The sequence below is a fragment of the Metopolophium dirhodum genome, chromosome 1, assembly GCF_019925205.1.
Source record: "Metopolophium dirhodum isolate CAU chromosome 1, ASM1992520v1, whole genome shotgun sequence".
In the NCBI taxonomy this organism is placed as follows: domain Eukaryota; kingdom Metazoa; phylum Arthropoda; class Insecta; order Hemiptera; family Aphididae; genus Metopolophium; species Metopolophium dirhodum.
In genome coordinates this window covers 94884003-94905972 of record NC_083560.1, presented here as the reverse complement: position 1 = coordinate 94905972, position 21970 = coordinate 94884003, and the positions used below count along the sequence as shown (strand labels likewise).

The 21970-nt window shown below is 29.2% G+C and overlaps 1 protein-coding gene across 2 annotated transcripts in view; it reads right to left on the bottom strand.

Annotated features, from left to right (window-relative positions):
• Positions 1-21228, bottom strand: part of LOC132940297 (protein abrupt-like) — a 31535-nt gene extending 10307 nt beyond the window's left edge. Inside the window, exons 1-7 of one of the 2 annotated variants that reach the window (XM_061007820.1) lie at positions 20388-21228; positions 18239-18450; positions 17972-18157; positions 17668-17889; positions 17277-17586; positions 17141-17203; positions 222-5917 (exon numbers count right to left, since the gene is read on the bottom strand). In XM_061007820.1, the coding sequence (XP_060863803.1) occupies positions 5202-5917; positions 17141-17203; positions 17277-17586; positions 17668-17889; positions 17972-18157; positions 18239-18433 (1692 nt within the window). In that variant the 5' untranslated portion in view covers positions 18434-18450; positions 20388-21228 and the 3' untranslated portion in view covers positions 222-5201. Of the gene's footprint in view, positions 1-221; positions 5918-17140; positions 17204-17276; positions 17587-17667; positions 17890-17971; positions 18158-18238; positions 18451-20387 lie in introns of those variants that run through there. The other variant, XM_061007812.1, reaches the window with a different exon arrangement.
• Between the last annotated feature and the right edge of the window lie 742 nt (positions 21229-21970).

The following is a 21970-nucleotide window of genomic DNA, read 5'->3' as shown; positions in this document are numbered from 1 at the left end:
TTGCAAACGTTGACCTGAATTACTGAACAAGTGAAAACACTGTCGCTACTCGACTCCCCTTGAAGGCGCCCTTGTTTATGTATAGTTATCTCAAACACGAGATCGACGTATATAGTCATATATATAGGTACCTACCTCGTGTTTGAGGAACGTGACATTAATAATATGCGATGGATGCAAATGCAAATTTTTTTAATGAATAAAAACTTTTTTTTGTTGTAAAATTTCGCCTTTATTTATGTATCCATATAGTTAATATATAAAATAAAAAGAAACCCATAGGATTCTACATAGTACCATATTTTAACAAACAATCGATAATAAACCGTATAGATTACAGTATAGAGAATTTCGCCATAAATGTATGTATATGTACTTACACACGTAATAATATATTATCATAAAATACACGACGTACACAATAATTGTCGAAAAAAATACAGCTCGTTCGAAATAATAAGACATAATAATATGATTGTGTGTATAATCAAATAATCGCATAAATAGTTAAATACTATGTATTGTAATAACGCGCAATAGGTATATCTCATATAAATCATTATTAGTATAATAGATAGACGCCTGCTATACAATTTTTACTGCTTACAAGTTATAAATTAAAATAGGTATAATGTACAATAAAATATACATTATATAAAATTGTTATTTTGAGTTTTGAATGTTTCAAATGTAATAAAATATAATATTTTGATGTTTTTCTATATTTTATAATATACGTTACTACGAAATAGGTATTGGGCATTTGTGATCTGTGATAGGTATTCACATTTTTTTGATGGTGGTTGAAAATAAGGTTAATTTTTTATGCATTTAAACCAGAAGGAGGTAAGATAAAAATTGTTATTCCCGTGGTTCGATTAAAATTTTCAAAAATGTTTGAAATTCGTAAGCCTAATTTCTACAAATCTTATAGGAAATGGATTTTTAATTTTGTAGACGTTTCTTACAAAAACAATTATGCAGATTTAAAATGTCATTTCATTACTACAAAATGGACGGTCGCAGCTGCAAGATGAAAAACAAAATATAAATAAAACTATGACTCTAAACAAAATGGTTTTAACCGCCTTATACGCTTATACACAGATAAAGTAAATAGATTGTTTCGTACAATAAACAAAAACCCTGATAGATGTGCAATGAAAATATTGAATGATGTAACTCGGACAGTTTTTGTTATTTTCTTAATGTTGGGTTATATATATATTATGTGGAGAATTATATTAGTTAGCGATTACCAAATAAAAACAGTTTATATCGTTTTATCGTATTTATATATTTTTTGATGACACGCACAATATACGGTTTGCTGTTAATTGATAATGTATACAAACAATATTCTGTTAGTATCGATCAGTCTTCTATTGAATAGAAATAAAACATAACAAAATTTTAAAAAACAGACACAAATCGGAAATTCGGTGTAAGCATAATAATATTATGAAGAGTTTGGTGTAAATATTGTTATAGGTAAAATTGTATTACTTGACTTATTATAATAATTTATTATTTCATGTAATCAATTCAGGAAGTTAAAATTAATGGTAAAATGTCATCTTTAAAAAAACTATATCAAATTTAAAGGGGTATATGAGGAGGTTTATAAAATTATATTATTATCTGTTGAAAAAGTATGGAGTACATTGAAACAGATACGTTTAAACCAAAATAAACAGAATATTTTAATGATTGTCAATAACATATTTTAAATTATTATTTCAAAGACATGTTAAACTATTTAGTTTAAACTGAGGAAAGGATTACGTGGTATTCGAGTGTTTAATGAAGTAAAAAAAAAAGAACCAGCAACGAGTGAAACCATAATAATAAAGTTTTTAAATGTGATTATACTACAACGACTTTCAGATGATGATTAAAATTAATTTAGTATATCAAAAGTGTAAAATTGAAATACAGGGATCTATCTAGTTTAATATTAGTACATCCCAAATTGAAAACAATTTTGACAACCAAAAATGGGGAAATTAAACGTGTTTGATTATTTTAAAACTAAAAAAAACATAGGTATTCCCAGAAAAATCTTTTATTTACAACGAAAATATTACTTAATAAAAATAATAGGTACATTTAATATGCCAAATAAGTTTCCAGTTGGTCGAAAGGAACAATACCAGAATTTTTTGTTTATAGTGTTTAGTAACAAACATGTAATAGGTATCACATAATTGAGATCGATCACTAAGTTTAATTTCAAAAGTAACAAACCATTTCACATACATTAAAAAAAAACAAATTGTATTGCTTTGTTTTAAAAAAAAATTTATATTAAATTTTTATACAAAGATAGCACCCGAAAATGACCAATATAATTAAAATCTGACCTTAACCGGTTATGTTGCTATTGGTACCAATTAATTAATTTATCATATTAGTAAAACCAAATTAAACATTAGATAAATAAAATATTCCATGTTACATAATAGCATGTATTTATATAAAATTGAAATTTTTGATGATGAAAACATTTATATTTTCAACAGTCAAAATATGCAGAGTGCTAACCAAATTTATAAACAATACATTAAAATAAGTTCGAACATAGCTCGTTATCGATACCAAATTTATAATTTAATTCCTTAGGGCCGTTCTTACAATGTCCGGTTAAAGTTAATCGACACTTAACCGGCCGAATTCTGCCGGTAATAAAATCTGTTATCAGTCGGTTAGCGTTAACCGACACTTTACCGGACATTGTAAGAACGGCCCTTAATTTGTGTTTCAGTTGTTAAACTACAAATAAATAGAACGATTTTTTGACATTTTGATTTTATAAATTTTGATTACATTTTAGAGTTTTGAAATGCCTGACTAACATAATAGATGAAAACAATATTATGACATTGGCATCTTATTGACTAAATAATGCATTTTACTTATTATTATACAATTATTATACTTTATAAAAACGTTATATGAATGGTATAGTTATTATTACTACTCTTTTTTATTAAAAAATAAAATGACCAATAAACTAAAAAAAACATATTCTAAATTAAACATTTGAAAAATTATAAATAAAACGTAACAAAAATAAAAATAATTGATAAATAGAGTAGACAATGTAAAGTAAGTTTGGTATTTAGTTATTGTAATCTATTTGCAATTTTTTTGATTAAGTAGTGTAAATTTAAAACACTATTATCACAATTTATTCATACTTGTTTTGAAAAAATGTCTATAAATTAATAATATTAATATATTATGTATTTAAATATGAAAATGGTATTTCGTTTATTTAATATAAATTGTACAATAAATTCATTAATGAATTAGGAATTGCAATGGTTCAACTACCTACCAAAATACTTTACGTCACGTAACAAAAACATAAGCAACTATTTTATAAACTAAAAATAAAATAACCAATAAAATATAATTAAAACATTAGAGTAAATTTTTAGGTAATTTTTTTAACGTAAATAAATGTAAGATATGTAATAAAACATGATAATGCATTATATATAGCTGCACTTCATTGTCTGAAGACAGTTTGAATAATATAATCAATTAAAATATTTATACGACTAATATCTAATAATTATTTCCACAGTACTAAAGACTAGAATCAGAGGACCAAATTAAGGATAAATGACGATATAATATAAAATATACATTATTTACGCAGTCGTATTTACATAGTAATAAAATACAAATAATCCTTACTATATTATATTATATTATATATGAATTGTAAAAATATAAATATATATGTTTAAATTTAAAATTTAACGAAAATCATTTTATTCTTCATCTGTCGATAAAAACGATTGTTTCATAGAGAACAATACCTAGTAAATATCAACAAAATATTTATATAATTTCTAAATGTAGGACTCATATTTTCGGTCATAAATATTTTAACAAATATCACTATGATTATACGAATATATGACTATATCACTCAATTATGTATCGCATAATGTTTAATGTGTCGTTATATCTATTATCTAGTATATTTTCTAATTATTAGTTATATTTTCAAAAGTATTTTAATAATCTAAAGGACTTATTATTTATTATGTTCAGACGTAGTCTGCATAAAGAATCAATTTATTTGAATGAAAAAGAAGTAGCCAGAGTTCAACTGTTCCATTAATAACAGACTATATACTAAAATACAATTGATAGATTAAAAAAAAACTTTTTATTTGTATTAATTATTATTATGTTTATTTGGTTATAAGGATAAATAAAGAGAATTCAGTTATGATTTTTTATTTTAATATTTTGTGTAATAAGCACATTTGTATACACGACAAAGTAATGACTAATGACGAACACGGCGCGAATCGTAAAGAATATTAATCATATTTTCTTTTGTAAAAAATGCTTAATGCTTAGATTTATAATTTATTGGTATTATAATATTATTGATCGCGGTTTATCGTGAATACCAATTATTATTATAATCGTGTGTGATTCGTATTTTTTGATTTCGTAATTTTTAGCGAACATGTTCAAAAATAAGATGAGCAAAATATGATGGTATGTAGCTTAATATAATATGCTACAACTAAGTATTAAGTATATGATATTTCCAAACGTCAGCATAATTAAAAATATATTTTTAATTTATAAAATTGTCAAAATTGGCACGTATTTAGTCGTTTATGAAAAAAAAAGTTTTAGATAATAATTATTGCTAAAATCGGATGAGTTGACGTCATAACACCCCTTCCACGTTTGCGAGTTTTGCCTGCAAATACGAGAGTAGAAAACAATGTCAAACATTATGATATAATATATTACGTATGTACCTACTATGCGGTACAAACCACAGTTTATAGAACGTCAGACCCGAGTGCAAACCGGATAAGACACACAGTATATACCTAACCCAATACAAAAGGCGGTTTGGAAAAAAAAATTAAAATGATACTATAAAAGTAAACCTCGAGTAAAATAGAAAAACAAAAGTCATAAACAATGACCTCGTCGTCGTCCGACATACGCGCAGTGTACATGATGCGTAGCAGTATACACGTAATAATATAATAGGTAATAATGTATTACGCGTAATATTATATACCATCGGAAACCATGGTTTTAAGTCCCATCGTCGAGGTGTACACCTACACAGTGTAGCCGGGTTAATCTTAACTAAACTATTATTATTATTACTTTAACAGAATTAATATACGAAACGGGGGACTATAATATTATCTGGTAACGGCCGACTTGGATAACATGTAGAACTGGGAAGATAGATCGGGGTTGTTGAGTCGGTTCAACACGGACGCCGACGAGGACGACGGTAAGGGTGGTACGAAAGTGTTTGGGGGATGCTGTTGTTGCTGCTGTTGCTGCTGCTGCTGCTGCTGCTGCTGCCGCTGTTCGTTATGATCGGCGGCGGCGGCGGCTGCGGCTGCGGCGGCTGCTGCTGCGGCGGCCGCGGCGACGGACGCATGCGACAGGGGCTTGATGTCGGCGTGGTGCGACATGAGCGGTTTTACCACGGAGGCGTTGGGAAAACACGAGGAAATTGTGGCCGACGGGCTGTGGGCCTGCAGTGGTGACGACGACGACGCGATCGTCGATGGGTGAGAAGGATGGTGGTGGTGGTGATGGTTATGGTGGTGATGGTGACCGCCTCCACCCCCGACACCACCGCCACCCGAGGGCAAGTGCATGTGCATCCTGCTGCCCCGCTGCCGGATACCGTGGGTTTGCAACAGGTGATTGAACAGATACTGTCTGGTCTTAAAGTGTTTACCGCACACCGGGCAGGGTTCCCAGTGCGGAGTGGCTGAGTGGACGTTGGCTACGTGCTGCTTCAAGTTGCTCACGCTGCTATACACCCGGCCGCATTCTGTGCACACTGGCTTCGGTTCGGTGGCGTTCAAGTAACATCCCATCGTAGGTCCACCGCCATCCCCTGGAACCCCACCAGTCTAGTGTCATATATACGTGTCATACAGCATTTTTTTTTTTTTTTTTAAATAACATTATTTTTTTGGTTTTTCTTCATGGCTATAATATATTTCACACACGTGTACCGTTTTTGCCACCGTGTCAATGATATGGCCTATTTTCTATATTATATAGTATTTTTGATACATGATTTTGGCCAAATATTACTGATCTTACAATTACAATAATATGATTTTTAATATTTTTATGATTTACCCGAACTTGAAGTAAGAAAAATTTAATTTTTTTATCTATATAGACACCCGATTTATAAAATAAATTTGTATGTTAATATTTTTAAAGTTGAATCACTCTAGTATTCAAACAGTTATGTACGTTTAAAGTTTAGGCAAGAAGCGGGATAGGAGTATTTACCAAGTGTTTAGTAGGACTGCAGGCGGGTACCAATACAAACAAAATGAGATACCATATATTATATATTATACCATCATACTATAAAATAAAATATATATTATATTACAAATATACCATATTATACATTGTTAGACTTATTCGTAAGTTTCATAAAAATTTTCATTTCCAAGATTGGATTTTTTATCACCTGAGAACAGAGTACCCCTCGAAGCCCCACGATTATAAATACAATATTGTCCTAAAGAATGATTGTCAACAGTTACGCCTATATATTTTTTTCTATACATCCAATCTCGGTTTTAATTTCCGTGATAATATTATGTTTGCTGTTTATTGTTATTAATTGTTTTATTTTAGTTAAACGCAAATTATTATTATAAAACTATTCTATCAATATTTATATTTCATACCCTACGTTGAAAATAGTGTTTTACAGTTCCTTTTGCTAGTTGAATTTACACCATAATGAATAATTTATTTTCAAGTAAAAAAATATTATAATCTAAGGTTATATTGGGGTATTAAAAGTAAAAATAATGTCGTTCGTGATAAATCAAAAATGTAATTAAATATTTAAAAAAAAAATAAATAAATAAATAATTAAAAACTGTTTACTATAAATAGAATATAATTAATAGGACTTTACACCCTCATGTGTTGTCTCCGTCTTACAAATGTACAACAAAGCAAAAACTGTACTACCTAACTATACTACCGATCTGTATTTATAGTAGAATTACTAAAATTTCACAACGCATAGAGAAGAACTTTATCTGTGCGTCGCGTTTTTATTTTTTTTGATACCACTATCCAATAATTTTTAATAATTGAAATGATAAAAAAATCTAATGTTCTCCTCAAACTGATAACTTAAATTGTATTTATGTTATCCAAATAATAAAACGCTACGACAAAGATAAAGTTCTTCCATATGCGTTGTGGAATTTTGGTAATTCTATTATAAATTCAGAGGTTGTCCCGGGCAAAACAGTTTTTGCTATATTATAATATTTTTGTAAGACAGAGACAACACATCCTCTTCATATATTTTTTACTTTAATTACAATGATATTATGTACCACTTGCATCAATAATTAACTATATACAAATAAATACATAATCAACCTATATGTTTCTACAAATCCAGGTATATAATTAATGAGGTAAAAATAATATACACATCAAAAATGGCCACGAAAAAATAACCTGTTGAAAAAACTACATTTACAACAATTCAAAATGACCAAAATGACCTAAGAAAATATGGCTAAATACAAATGTTGGGGAAGTCACATGCTATATTGGATGTGTCGAGTGTATCATTAAGTAGGTGAAGTGTTAAATTTAAATTCAAATCAATTAATCAATGATACGCCATCGTAAACCTTTTGATAATAAACGATTTTAAACAGAGACGGTACGTCTAAATTTCTAAGGATATTATTATTAATTTATATTACTGTATGTAAGCAATTTATTATTATTATTTAAATTTTAAAGTACAACATTTTAAACGCCTAAAAATAGCTACAAAATAACCAAAATAGTTTTTATAAATTGTATCATGTTAATAGAAAGTAAATATAAATATTTAATGAACATTTCAAATTTGTATTTCCATTGTGCTTTGCTGTTTTCAACCTAATTACCTGTGTATTAGTCTAGAATTAGGCAATTTTAATATTTGTAAGTACAATGTTTATTATTAATCACCATCAATTTGCTTATTAGCATAGGTGCAAATAGGGTGGGGCTTGGAGAGGGGGATAATTTATTATCGTATTAGGTAATATAATTATTGCAAAGAAAAAAATTAAAATATGACCTACATCGAAGTAGGTGCATATAGTACATAAAAATTAATTTTAAAAAAATACTTAAAAAAATCAAGGGTATACTAGTAATTTATAAAAATTGTCCAGAGATTTTGAACGTTTTGTACAGTGTATACATAATTTCATATAAACCTATTACTATTATCGGAAATAATATTAATATTAAAAATAAATAAATATTGATGTGGAATCGGTCTTAAAGATTTTGGAAAAACTCAAAAAAGAATTAATTTAAGTTTGTAAATATTAACTAAAATAAAATTGTGTACATTTATTACCTATTTTATATGATTGTGATTTTCTTAATTTAATTAAGCTTTTATCTTGCGACGTTACAGCTGTGAGTATAACTAAAAATAATAATTCAATGATTATTTTGAATAATTTAAAGGTTAAGAAGAAGACCCACTCATTGGAATTCCCTATTTGCGCCTATGGAGTAAATTTAAAATTTTATTTTTATCAGGTATTAAAATGGTTAATTATTATTTATGTCCTATACATTTGTTTTGAGTTTATGTAATATTGCTTAACTCCTTACTTTTTATAAAACAGATTTATGCATAATAATTAATAATCAGTCTATTATCTTGAATGTAAGTTATTGCATATTATAATTTGCAAAATAAATTAAGGTTATTCACTAAAACAACATTCTGAGACATACCTACCCATAATATCATAAGTATTAAATAATTATTCACATATTTTTTCTCATGGCCTTATTTTTCTTTGACTAGTGGTATTTTGGTACGTGGACATTTTTTAACTGGGCACTTTTGAATGTGTAACATGGACATTTCTGTAAGCATATGGGTATTTATTTTTATATATAATATATATATTTCTCCCTGGTCATTTTCGACATTGACATTGTTACTTAGACTATAGTGACACGCCGTGTTTTTCCATATCCCCACAATTAGATGGATATTGGCGGGGGCTTTCAGGGACATAGTCCTCCAAATTGAATTGTATATGTGGGCCATGTAAACAGAAATTGAAGTGCGTGCCACTTTACTTTAGACCCCCTAAAAATGCAAACAAATGTTCGCTTATGTGTCGCCTTGTTGGCTATTTATAAGAAGACAGAAAAATGGTGGATCTCATTCTCTATACATTATATTAAGTAGATATTATAATTAACTGTATCTAATAATTCAGTGATGAGGGGAAACGAAACATTAAATTACAACAAATAGCAATTTAATACAATATTATACACGTTTATTATTACATAACGGGTCTCTTGAACAATTCTTATTTATTTATAACTTTACACTTAATGATTAAATATGTTATACATATTTTGTATAATAGTATTATTTCGTATCCACAAAATATTATTATGGGCAAAAATAAGATACACCTCAACTACCTAACCTCAATTCATAAAAATCATGTGGAAATATAGAATGTTAAAATTTAAAACTAAATGCGATAAAAAACTTATTAGACTTCAAAAGAATTAGTTTATCAAATTAAAAACATAACTAACTAAAATGTTTTAATATTCAATTCCATGCCAATGGATAAAACTAAATCGACATAAACGTATTGGGAATAACTAGAGACAAGATTTAGGGCTTAGAAGAATTAATTATATTTGTAACTTGGAATTTTCTTCTTATCCAAATTTATTCTGTAAATCTTTTTCATTTCTAAAGCATTTAAGTATCTCGCACACACACTAATTTCGATTTACAGGCGACTTTTGTGGTTACAAATATCACCTAATAGATAAGGTTATGGAGCATCCTATATTCTCACTGTTTTCTGCTCGGTAGAGATTAACAAGCTCTGGTTCATTAGCTAAATTGTGCATTTTGGCTACACCGAACCTTAATCAGTATAGGTACATTACTTGGCAACCTAATCGCACAAATAAAATATATTTGTCATTATTGTTGATGGTTTGTTACGAGAATTTATTTAAACGACTATCTATCACCTCAATACGATTACCACATATATTATCACCCATTTACATTCATAATAAATAAAAAACATTTCAAACGTAGGTACAGACGTACAGTAAGTATACTGTATAGTTTAAAATTAAAATTCATCATTAGTCATTAATCGTTAGAAAAAAATTGGCTTTTGAAGAAATTAAATTAATTCTGCTCGTTATACTAATTTGTTATTTAATTACTTGAAATTTCTTTCCTTTATTTGATAAAATATTTTATATTAATTACAGTTCTTACGAAAATTAAGTTAAACTTTTTACAATAATTATATTACATTAATTTTCTGAAATGCTTTAATATTTACACAAGCTTGGAATGATACAGTGGTATTTATAGAGTTTAATTACGTTCAAAAGTAAAATATGTTATTTATCTTTTAATTAAAACCTTTGCTCTTTACTATTTTCTTATATTATTATTAATATTTGTTTTTAATTTGACATATTAACAAAACTATAGCATGTTACATTTTATTTTATACAGTAAAAGTACCGATTGTATAAACCGTTCAATATAGAAACCTATAGTTGAATTTTCTCAAATCTATGTAGGTATGACTTAAATTATATATTATAATTTATAATATAACGTTGGAATATAAACCAAAAAAAAAATTCGAAATTATCGTAGACTCAAAAAAAAATATGGTTTCTTACAATTAGTTTCTTTCAAAAATAAAATTTTATGTCTTCATGTAACATTTAATTCAATTGACTTTTTAATGCGTAAAATATTAATACCCTTTAAGTTAAACGTTAAAATTATAAAACCATTAGGTAAATGATGACGGTTTGAATTTTCATCGTTTAATTTCATAAGCCAAATCATATTATTTTAACACATTGTGCATACGCAATTTCGTTCTTTTAAGTTAAGACCTAATGACTAATGACACTACAAGTAATGGTTTATAGTGTTTAAAATGTAAGTTTTAAAAGCATATCAACGTAAAAAATAAATGCATTCATCATATTTATGGTTAAATAAAGTGATCAGAAAAAGAAATCGCCAAAAAATGTTGTTTCTTAGTAGATAGGGACACTGTTTTATTATTTTAGAAGAAAACAATCTAATTAAAAACAAGTTTCACAAAATTTTTATTTAATTAAAATACGCACAATCTATAGTGTTATTATTTTAAAATATAATATATAACTTAAAAAATGTTTTTGATACCTACCCTTCAAAGTCCGATTTATCGTTTATCTTCAGTGTGATATTTAGAACCAATTAAAAAAACTTTAAGACGAACACATTGTTTATTATTTATGATCTATGAACTAAAAATAATGGTTTAACAAATCATGTCTAAAATGTAATTAGCATTGAATAAAAGTAACTAGGTTGGCCGTACCGACATGTATTGTGAAATAAGTACCTACATAATTTGTTTATTGCCAAAACTGAAAGTATAAGTTTTTGTTAAATTGTATGTTTTGAATTTATTTATTAAGTAAAATCATCTTTGTGTAAATATGATAATAAATATTATTCAAGTTGCAACAAAATACAAATACGTATCTACATTGTGTAGGTACGTAATGAAGAATGATTACTAGTCTTTAGTTTTTTCGGTGCCAACATATAATTAGACAGTCCAAAAACTAAGGTCACTTTATTATGAACCATATTTATACAGCAGTGCTTTACAATTTATTGCACGATCTCGCCATGTGCCGTGCACATGTGTTCAGGACCGTTCTTAAAATGCGCAACTCAAAAATGTGGCAGAACCGGGAAAGGGACTGGAATTCATCAACAACCAGATTTTTGTTAATTTGTAAAATAATATATATACGTAATAATATGTAAGTGCACGAAAACAATTTAACCCGGAGTTATTTTCAATGGTATTTTAGTTTATTTTCTAGTTTCATCGAATTATAAAATATATTAGACAAAAAAAATTGTACAAGAACCATTTTAAACAATAATATGATACCTATAAAAATACATCCATGCAAACTTTATTTTTCAATTTTTATTTTGGTAAAGTACCTATTCAATCTATGTTTAATTGAAAAATAACTGTTTAAAAAATACAGATATGTATATTACAGGGCACTATAAATTGCAAAAAACTTATTTTTATCATAATCATAATAAAACAATTGTAGAATGCTGTAGAAAATAAAAAAATGTTTATTTAAAATTAAGTAAGCAAGAGTGCTCATTTATGAATTAATCCATTCATACGCGATTACCCGGATTTCCAAATGCATAAACATAATAATATGCCATATAAATATAATTAAACGAGAAAATATCTGAATACTTCCTAACCAAGTTAAATTTATTAGATAACGACCAAACACCAAAAGTGTCTACATCAACAAAAATATTACCATGTCAACAGTATATACTAAATGTTCAGATAATTATAACTTTTGCGAAATAATAAGTATGAAGTATACATCCAAAGAATAAATATTCACAATACCTATATATAGGTAGTTCTTCAATGACATTAGTTTAGGTAATAAATACCTATGTACCTAATATTTGATATTTGAAATGTATAGGATAATTGTTATTAAAAATAAAACAGTAAATGGTTTTTAATGTACCTAATAGTTTGATCAATGAGAATATTTTATCAATGCAAACGCATTAAATGTACAAAACAAAACGCTACTGTGAATTAATACAACACACACATTAAACAATTTTAATAATGCAAACACACGAAACTATACAAATAGTTGTTTAACAGATACAAATTTCAAATAATAATTGATAATTGAATGGATTTTTTTTAATTGTATCGTGTAATATGCACGGAGTTTTTGAAGACTAGCATTTTTATTTTTACTTGGTATATTGTAGACACGGGACAAATCAAGAGGACGCTATACACGGCTATTTGTCGTCTTAGTCTTACAAGTGCGTAACATAGTAAATTTATGCTCATGGGAACGCGTTTAGCTCAGTTAGTTTAAAACTTAAAATTAATCGACCTATTATGAAAGTTGATGGTAAGTACATTATCTATGTTTGTGTGTGGGTTTTTTACGATATTTAAATTTTTTAGTAAGTTACGCGTATATAATATAGCGTAAATTGAAAATGCTCATAACTCACTTAAAAACTGAATTATCGTAAAAACAGATAATGTACCATCAAGTTTCATAATCAGCCGATTCACTCTAATTTTTAAACTAACAGAATTAAACGTAATTTTCCATGTTATGCACTTGTGAGACGGAGACAACATATATCCGTGTAGCGTCCTCGTCAAGTTTAAATCTATCCATAATAATACACGATTACCAATATCATACAAGTATACAACATTATAATTTACAACAATGTCTTTATAAGTTCCAATTATCACTTCAAAATAAATGGATGTAATATTATTGATGTTTCATAAATCATAATTAAAACGTCTAATTAATTTCAGTATGAGGCGTAGGCAAATGTGTTGTATATCTAAATAGTTATTTTAATAATAATATGTAAGTATGTAACATAATATTATTGTATGTTAAATAGGTATTTATAGTGTTACATTTTATCGAAGTATTAGGTAATTATTTCTATTTTAATCGTATAATATTTTGAGTCGTTTATTATAGGTCTTAACATTAGGTACTATTGTTATTTTTATATTGTGTGAAATACGTTTTGTATATTCAAACCAACTTTTTAAATATACAAAAATTGCCACGAACTTTAAGATTTATACATTTTTGAGTTCTTTGAAGTGTACCAACAAACGTTGCCTGCATGTAGTACTATTTTTATCTAAGTCCTATTGGCGAAAACATTTTATAACAAAACAATTTAGTCGTAAACAACTCTGACGATCAATGAAATACAGAAACATCTAATTAATGATATTAGTATTCCGTTAGTTTTAAATTGTTTTACTTAAAATGCCAACGTACACGATATATTATAATATTATGTTTAACAGTCATCAATAATCAAAGTATTAATTTCGAATTTGTTCGATGTACACATAAACGTTTTCCAGATGGGAAAAAATATTAAGTACATACTCTTTCTGTTACAGTCTAGAAATAAATGTTGATGGTTCAACTTTACACAAATAGTATAGTATAATAATATAATATATAATATAGGTTCATATTATATACTATGGAATATGTACAAAGAAAACGAAAAAAATAAACAATCTAAATTCTAAATTATTAATAATTCAAATTATTGTCATCTGATTATTCAATCTCCCATAAATAGAAGACGAATAAAATATAGTAATACACATTTTAGTTTCTAGATCTTTATTTTTAATTAATTGTAAAATATGTATGTAGGTAATCAGAAACTATAGATTTAAAATCAATGTATCAGAAGTTAGTTACCTGCAGGCTTAACATACAGGTAGATAACCTGATATAGAATGTATTACTAAATGTTATCTATTTAAAGAATACATTTAAATATTAAATCAATAGGGCATGAACCAATTTCGGACCAATGTTATAACTTTCTACTATTCATTAGAAAAAAATTATCAGACAAAATTTTTTAATTAAATCAAACATTATCTAAAAATATTTCTACGATGCACAGTTTAACATTTTTATTGAATATTTTCAATATTGATTACATACATTACAATGTACAACTGAAATTAATAAGTAATAGATATAGTTAAAATTAAAAACAAAAACATAAAATATTTGGCTTAACAAGTCTTATAAAAAAAATTATCATCCTGAGAAGCCAATATATTTTAATAAATTAAAAATAATGAGCCAATTCACTTTATGTATTTATACTTTATATTTCTTTTAATATTGTAAAATTACTCATAATTCATCAGTGCATAGTAGAGCTATTATTAAACGTTGTTTTATTCTTTATCATTAGCCAACTTAATGTTTTTTTTTACTATTATTATTATGTCCTATTTTAAACTATTCTTAAATCTCTAAGATTTATAAGTTAATTTTATCTTTTTAAATAAATGTAATTCTTCAAAGAGGGATTTCAATTTTTCTCAAATAGCTCATTAGTGGTACACATAATAGTATAATACCAGAATTAACTATAATTATAATATTAAATTGTGATCACAAGTTGGTTATCAATTTGATTCTAAGTAGGTTCCTCAAAACAAATAATCAATATTGCTACAGTCAACCCTCAATATAAAAGGAACATAAGGAGAAATAAAAATTTGTTCATTTGTAGAATGTATAAAATAAAAAATATACATGTATTTTTTTGATGAAATATTTAAAGAAATATAAATAGTTTATTGTAACATCCATTTCATATTGGGAAGTGTTTATACAATATAGAACTATAAAAAACGTTTACATAATTAAAATGTTAAATATATCTTATATTTTATTTAATAAATAAAGAGAAATCAAACAAATACTTATGTTATGCATATCATTTTAAAAATGAAACTTGTTTGTTTGACATTTTCATTGGAAATTGAAAATAAATAATAATAATAATAATAAACATTTTAAATTAGGTCAATGATATTGTCTACTCTTTACATAAAGTTATAATAACAAGACAGTATCTTAAATAGATACTTGAATCTTAATATTTCAAAAATTTGAATTGATTAAATTAACATCTAACAGATTGACTTTTTCACCTATTATCTTGATTTAAAATTTAATCTTTGTTTTCATATAAATGTATACACATGATTAAAATAAATAACTAAATATTATATAAATTATATTTTTAAAACAAATAAAAATGAGTCACTAACATTTAAATTTCTAAAAGTATAAAAAAAAACTTTAGATGGATAAAGATTTAAGTTAATCGTAGTGTTTGTGAGGACATTTTGTACAACATTTTAATGCAATTTCTCAAAAAAATACTAAAATAAAACATATAGTAATACAAACTGTACAAATTGTTACAACTTACAAGGAACAGTCATCAGTAGAAAACAATTGTATTTGAATCATTGATTCTTCTGAATTCTTATGTATCCAAAATCTGTATTATTTTTAAAATAAATACCTACTCTTTTTCTTTGAATAAACACTATACTTATCTAATGACAGAACACACAGATCCCCATGGGACACCACGGTGTCAAGCAAAGATGCGCTGAAGAACTGATTTTAGTCAGGCCGCGGCGGCATTTACTCTCGGACAGAGTTTATACAATCAACTCGTATTCTCCAAGTACATCACAAGTATTCAATACTCCTACCAAATTAGTAGTCAGGCTCAAAGACCTCATTTCTTAGGAAACATCAATTGAAAAATAAACCAAACTAATAAAAATAGAACTAACAGTTAATAGTTATAATTTCCATATGAAAAATATGTAGCATGACCAAAAAAAAATCCTTAGTAAGTTTCAACAAAATTAATTCATAATACAAATTGGATAATTATTTTTTCTATTTAAAATTTACCTTAAGTATAGAATTAGTATGTTAGGTATTAGTTACTCTCTCTCTGTAACACGATAACTAAAATCTAATTAATCAAATTTCTAGTTGGCAGATAATTTTTCTTTTTTATTTATAAATAATTCAATAATATTGTAGTAAATATACCATCAAGCTAGTTCTCAAGTAACACAAAGAATACAATTTAAATTTAAATTCAGCAAAGAAACATAATATATTGGTAACCAGAGCTTATTATTATTATTTGACCTAAAGTATACTTATAATATAAAATAAAATATTATGATACTATCAAATGTGTATTTATTTAAAAACTAAACAATTATAAAATGTACCTACACCATTCAACAATTTAAGTTGTTAAGTAGGTATTGAAGATTATATAATGAATAACATGAATGTCAGGCAGTAAATGTATATATTTTTTCCATGACATACACAAAAGTGCTATATTCAGTTTTTATAATTATTAAGCTTTATACTTTAATTCAAACTTTTTTTGTGAATTAATAGATATATTATACTATTATTTATTTATAGTGGTTGGGAATAACTAATATTCTGTATATCTAACTGACATTTTTAAAGCATATTGCCATTTTTGTTAGTAAGCATAATATAAATATTCACTCACCGTAGCTGTTTTCTTGGCTATTGTTGTGGATGCCTGATGGACCTGGTAATAGACCTGGTAATCCTAAAATAATTAATATATTTATTATTTATTTAACACTAAAAAAATGATAAGATTTTGCATGAAATAAACAAACCTTGTAAGCTACTTATGATTGAAACACCAGATGAAATTGATGTAGGAAAAGAGTGCCTGGACTGTTGCTCAATCGAGATTGATGTATTGTGTAGGTCATGATTATTACCACTACTTGATAAAAAATCTACAGGTTCTAGTTTTGAATGTTGGGCCTGAGATATTTGAGGTTGAATAACTATGTCATTGTTTTGTTGATTTACATTTGAACGTGTATCATTAACTGTATGACTGCCATCTGAATCTCCAGAATTGCTATCTTCTTCGTCAGACGAATGACCAGTGACTGACGAGTCTACTGTATTTTTGTTCTTTAAATTCAAACACACACAAGAATTAGTAAATATACCTACTAATTTTTAACGCATGATTGAGTAAGTATTATTTATTACTTGACTTGACTGCGATTGATTCAATTCCAATGCTTGAACGAGCAGTGATGGTGTATCTTTATCTCTGTCAGCATTATAACTACTACTAGGAGTCAACGGTTGAGTAGTCAACTGTTCAGAGTTATTGCGTTGTCTTTTATATGGTGGGCTAGGTAAATTATCACTGGCTTTATTTTTTCCAACAACATCAACTGGAACTACGCTTGAACTTCCCCACGAGGACTAATAAATCATATAAAAGTATATCAGTCAAAAATTTTCAACCAACAAAATCATGTATGCCCATGGCTAGTTTATTACTTACCGGTTGGTTTTCTTTAGTAAAATCAACGAGACCTCGTACTTGCAAGCTACGAGCAGTCTTTAAAAACTCTGGTAAATGTTCTTGATTAATCCGAACTTCTCCATTGTACATGAAACTTAATAATGCTTCCATTTCTTGTTTCTTAACATCACGAAGGATTACAATCGGATGTTGGCATGGATTTGCCTAAAAAATAATAAGGAATACATTATGATAAATTGCTTTAAATATTATATATTATATATGAATATAATTTCAAAGTCATACCTTGAGCAGAGATCTGAAGTAAGGACTACATGCAGAGAGCACAACTTTATGTGCAGTAAATGAATGACCATCACAAGCGATAGTAACATCTATAAAGTCTTCTTGATCGAGTAAATGTCTGAATGATGTTATAATACTTGTGTGGAATTCATTCCAGCGCACGGAATATAATTGGTCGTTATCCATTCCGCCCATTATTGACTTATGTTCATCTGAAAATAAATAATTATTTTATAAAATAAAACAAATTAGTTATTAATGATTAATTAAACTAATTTATAGGTATATCTAAAACCTAAATTATTTTATTCAAAAATCATAAATTTAAAAGTCAAAATCATTGAAAATGAAAGGGACTGACAAGACTTAAATTTTACATGTATTTTTTAAAGCCTTAGCTGTTTATTAAAGTACTGAAAACCACTTTAATCTATCCATAAAAACTAAAAACGTTAAGATAGTAAATTGTGCTAAATGTAATTAAAATACAATTTCTAAATTATTAAAATCATAGGTAAAGCGAAATTAAAAGTATATAAAATATTTAATTATTAATCCTAATTATAGGTGCATAAAAAAAACTCCCACAATGAATGTATACCTAAGTAGTAAGTCATCATCTAACGATTTATAAATGATGTATAAGTAAATATAAGTTATTATTATAAATTATAAGTACATTAGGATGCTTAATTATAACATTCCTACACAAATTTAAATTAAAATGTGTTTGTTAAACACTTTTCCAAATCACAAAATAAAAAACATATAGGTACTTGATATTATTAATTTTATTTATACTATTTTCTAAAAGAGTATTTTTTCTTCAAATATTTTTCCACGCAAAAAATATTATGTTTGCACCGCAAAACTCGATGAGCGGAGACGTAGCTCATAGGCACTATGAAAAAAAATAAGTAGGTATACCTCCCGCATACCTCCTACAAAGTTTTACGTAAATATAAATTTTAATAATTTTTCTGGCGATAAAGAGAACGAGTGCGCTACTATTGCGGCGAATAGCGCAGAAAACGGCCCTCACGATATCATCGCGGTGTAGGCATTTTATTGCGATAAAAAATATTGTTAATAATAATAATTTATAGTTATAAAAATCATCGTTCGTCAGCCTGTCTCACCCTCGTGGTGTATAATAATAGGTAATATCAATATTGGGTTATTTTCGGATCCGCCGACGAAAGTAAATCCGCGAAAAGCGATTGATGATAAGAAAAACGACCTCCATCGGGCGGGGGTGAAAGGACGTGGATATATATAGTATTATTGTTATACCTAAAGTGTGTGGCTACTGTAATACAGCCGCCCCCACCCGATGGGAAAAAAAAAGTGAAAACGACAATAATAATACTATTGTTGTAAACAAACGGACCGTCGTCAGTTCGTCGACAACCCTCCGACGACAAAGACTACGACGACGATATCGAACAGTAAAATATTATTTAAAACATCGAAAATATTATATTATTATAGCTGGCGGCAGGACTAGGGGTTAAAGCGAAACGAGACTGACCGATTTGGTTTCCATCGTAGTTTGGCGGGACCCGACGGAACCGCGCGGTCGATACCTACGCGGTGCGATTGGTCAGCATTATAATATAAGTTGATGCGATATTTTAAATTACGCGATATAATAACAACGATAATCACCCCGACAGCAGCAGCTGATGACAATAACAACAAATTATTGTTATTGTTATTAATTATTATGGCAACGAATAAGGAGCCACTGGGTGCACTTCGACATACTGGATGCGCACGGCACGGCGGCACCCCGTACCATCATGAAAACGAGAGCACTCGACGACGAAAATAAATTATTGCAGATCGCAAAAAAAAAAATTCGTAAAACGTTTGGCCGAAAAAAAAATTAAAAATCCGATTTGATTGAAAAAAATATTAAAAATCCGATTTGATTGAAAAAAATATTAGAGTATTTAAGAAAAACAAAAAAATATTTAAAAAAAAAAGATATTATTAATAAAATTACTATTTTTGGAATATTATTAAAATAATAATATTTATTAAAAAAAATTGAAAAAAAAAATTAAACATAATATCGAGTGCAAAAGGTAAAATAAATAACAACAATAATTAATAATAATTAATAATAATAGTAATAACAACCTACCTCGGGTCTACAGCGGCCCCGTCGACAGCGAACGGCGAACGACGATATCGGCGGCGCGGCGGTGGTCGTGTGCACCGGCGATACGAAATGCGACGACCGAAAAACGACGACGACGACGACGACGGCGCGGCGGCGGCGGCGACAACAATGTGTGCGCGTGTGTGTGCGTGTGCGTGTGCGTGCGTGGAGGAAAATATTTCGCTCACATGGCGGCCGCGGGCCGACGTAAAAACTGCGCGCGAACCCTCACGGCAGACGGGCGCCGGTGCGGCCTGGACATGACGTACCGCCGCCGCGTCGTCGTCGTTGTTGTTGTTGTCGGCACGATGGACTCCGGTGGGGGGTGGAGGGGATATCGGTAGTGCCGTATCTGGCGGCGATGGAAGTGCGGGCAGTGGCGGTGGTTTTGGTGGTGGAGGTGTCTGCGGCGGCAGCAGGCGGCGGTCATCGAGTGGGTCGAGTGCGTGTGCGTGTGCGTGTACTGCGGTACTGATGTGAACGGCGGCCGACTACGCACATACGCCGCGCGACGGTATGCGGTGGCGGTGCTGGTGCGGCGCGGCGCGGCGGCGACCGATCGGAAGAAAAATCCCACGGCAGCGGGGCGGGGAGGGTGCCCGAATTTTTTCCCACGCGTATTTACCTACGACGCACACGCCGCGCGAGGGGGGCGCCCGCGCACGCACACGCACGGCCCGTCCGGGAATCGCTAAAAATTCGGAACGTCCGTCGGCGGGGGAAATGTTAATTATTGGTAGAGACAAAAAATGTAAATAAATAGACGAAAGAGCAAAACGGTAATAACCGCCGAAAAGAGACGCGCGCGCGATTCATACACGGTCGCGGTTTGAGGAACACCGCGAGGCAGTGTCTCCCGTTCACTCTCTCTCTCGCTCGCCGCTCTCCTCGCTCCGCCGCCCAACATTTTCTCGCTCGCACGCGTCGCGACCGCGCATGGCGCGCGGAAATTTGCGCTCGCGCGCCTGCACGCATGGCGGCGCTTGACTTGTGCGCCTCCCCTCCAGAGCGGCAACGGCGTGCACGGTCGCGATCGGCGTCGGCGGTTTCTCGCTTGATTATTTTATTTAATTTCGCCGCTCCTTTCACTATCCTTCCGCTGCATGCTGTGCACGACTATATAATATAATATTATTATAATTCAATTTATCGTTCCGGTTTTATGCGATTTACGGGCGTAATACCGGCGGTTCCGACAAGACTTCAACGCGAACAGTGGAGTGGTGAGCAGGGTTCGAATTTAGTGTAGCATGTAAATTCCACCGGTAAAACGTAACCAATGCTCAACCGAAAATATTTTTAAAAAAAACCAATAATTAAAACTAATAGAGGTATGACTGGTATGAGAATATTATGAGACATTGGGTATATGGTTGGGTAAATCTAGTACAATACAATCTGAATGAAACGTCAACTTGATTATATTAATATTACATCATCAAGTATCTACACGATAATAATCAAAAAATCGCATACTACAATATGTCTGTATACCTACAATAAAATTTAGTTTTAACTGAAAGTTTAAAAGTTAAGATAATAGTATTATAGATACAAATTAAATT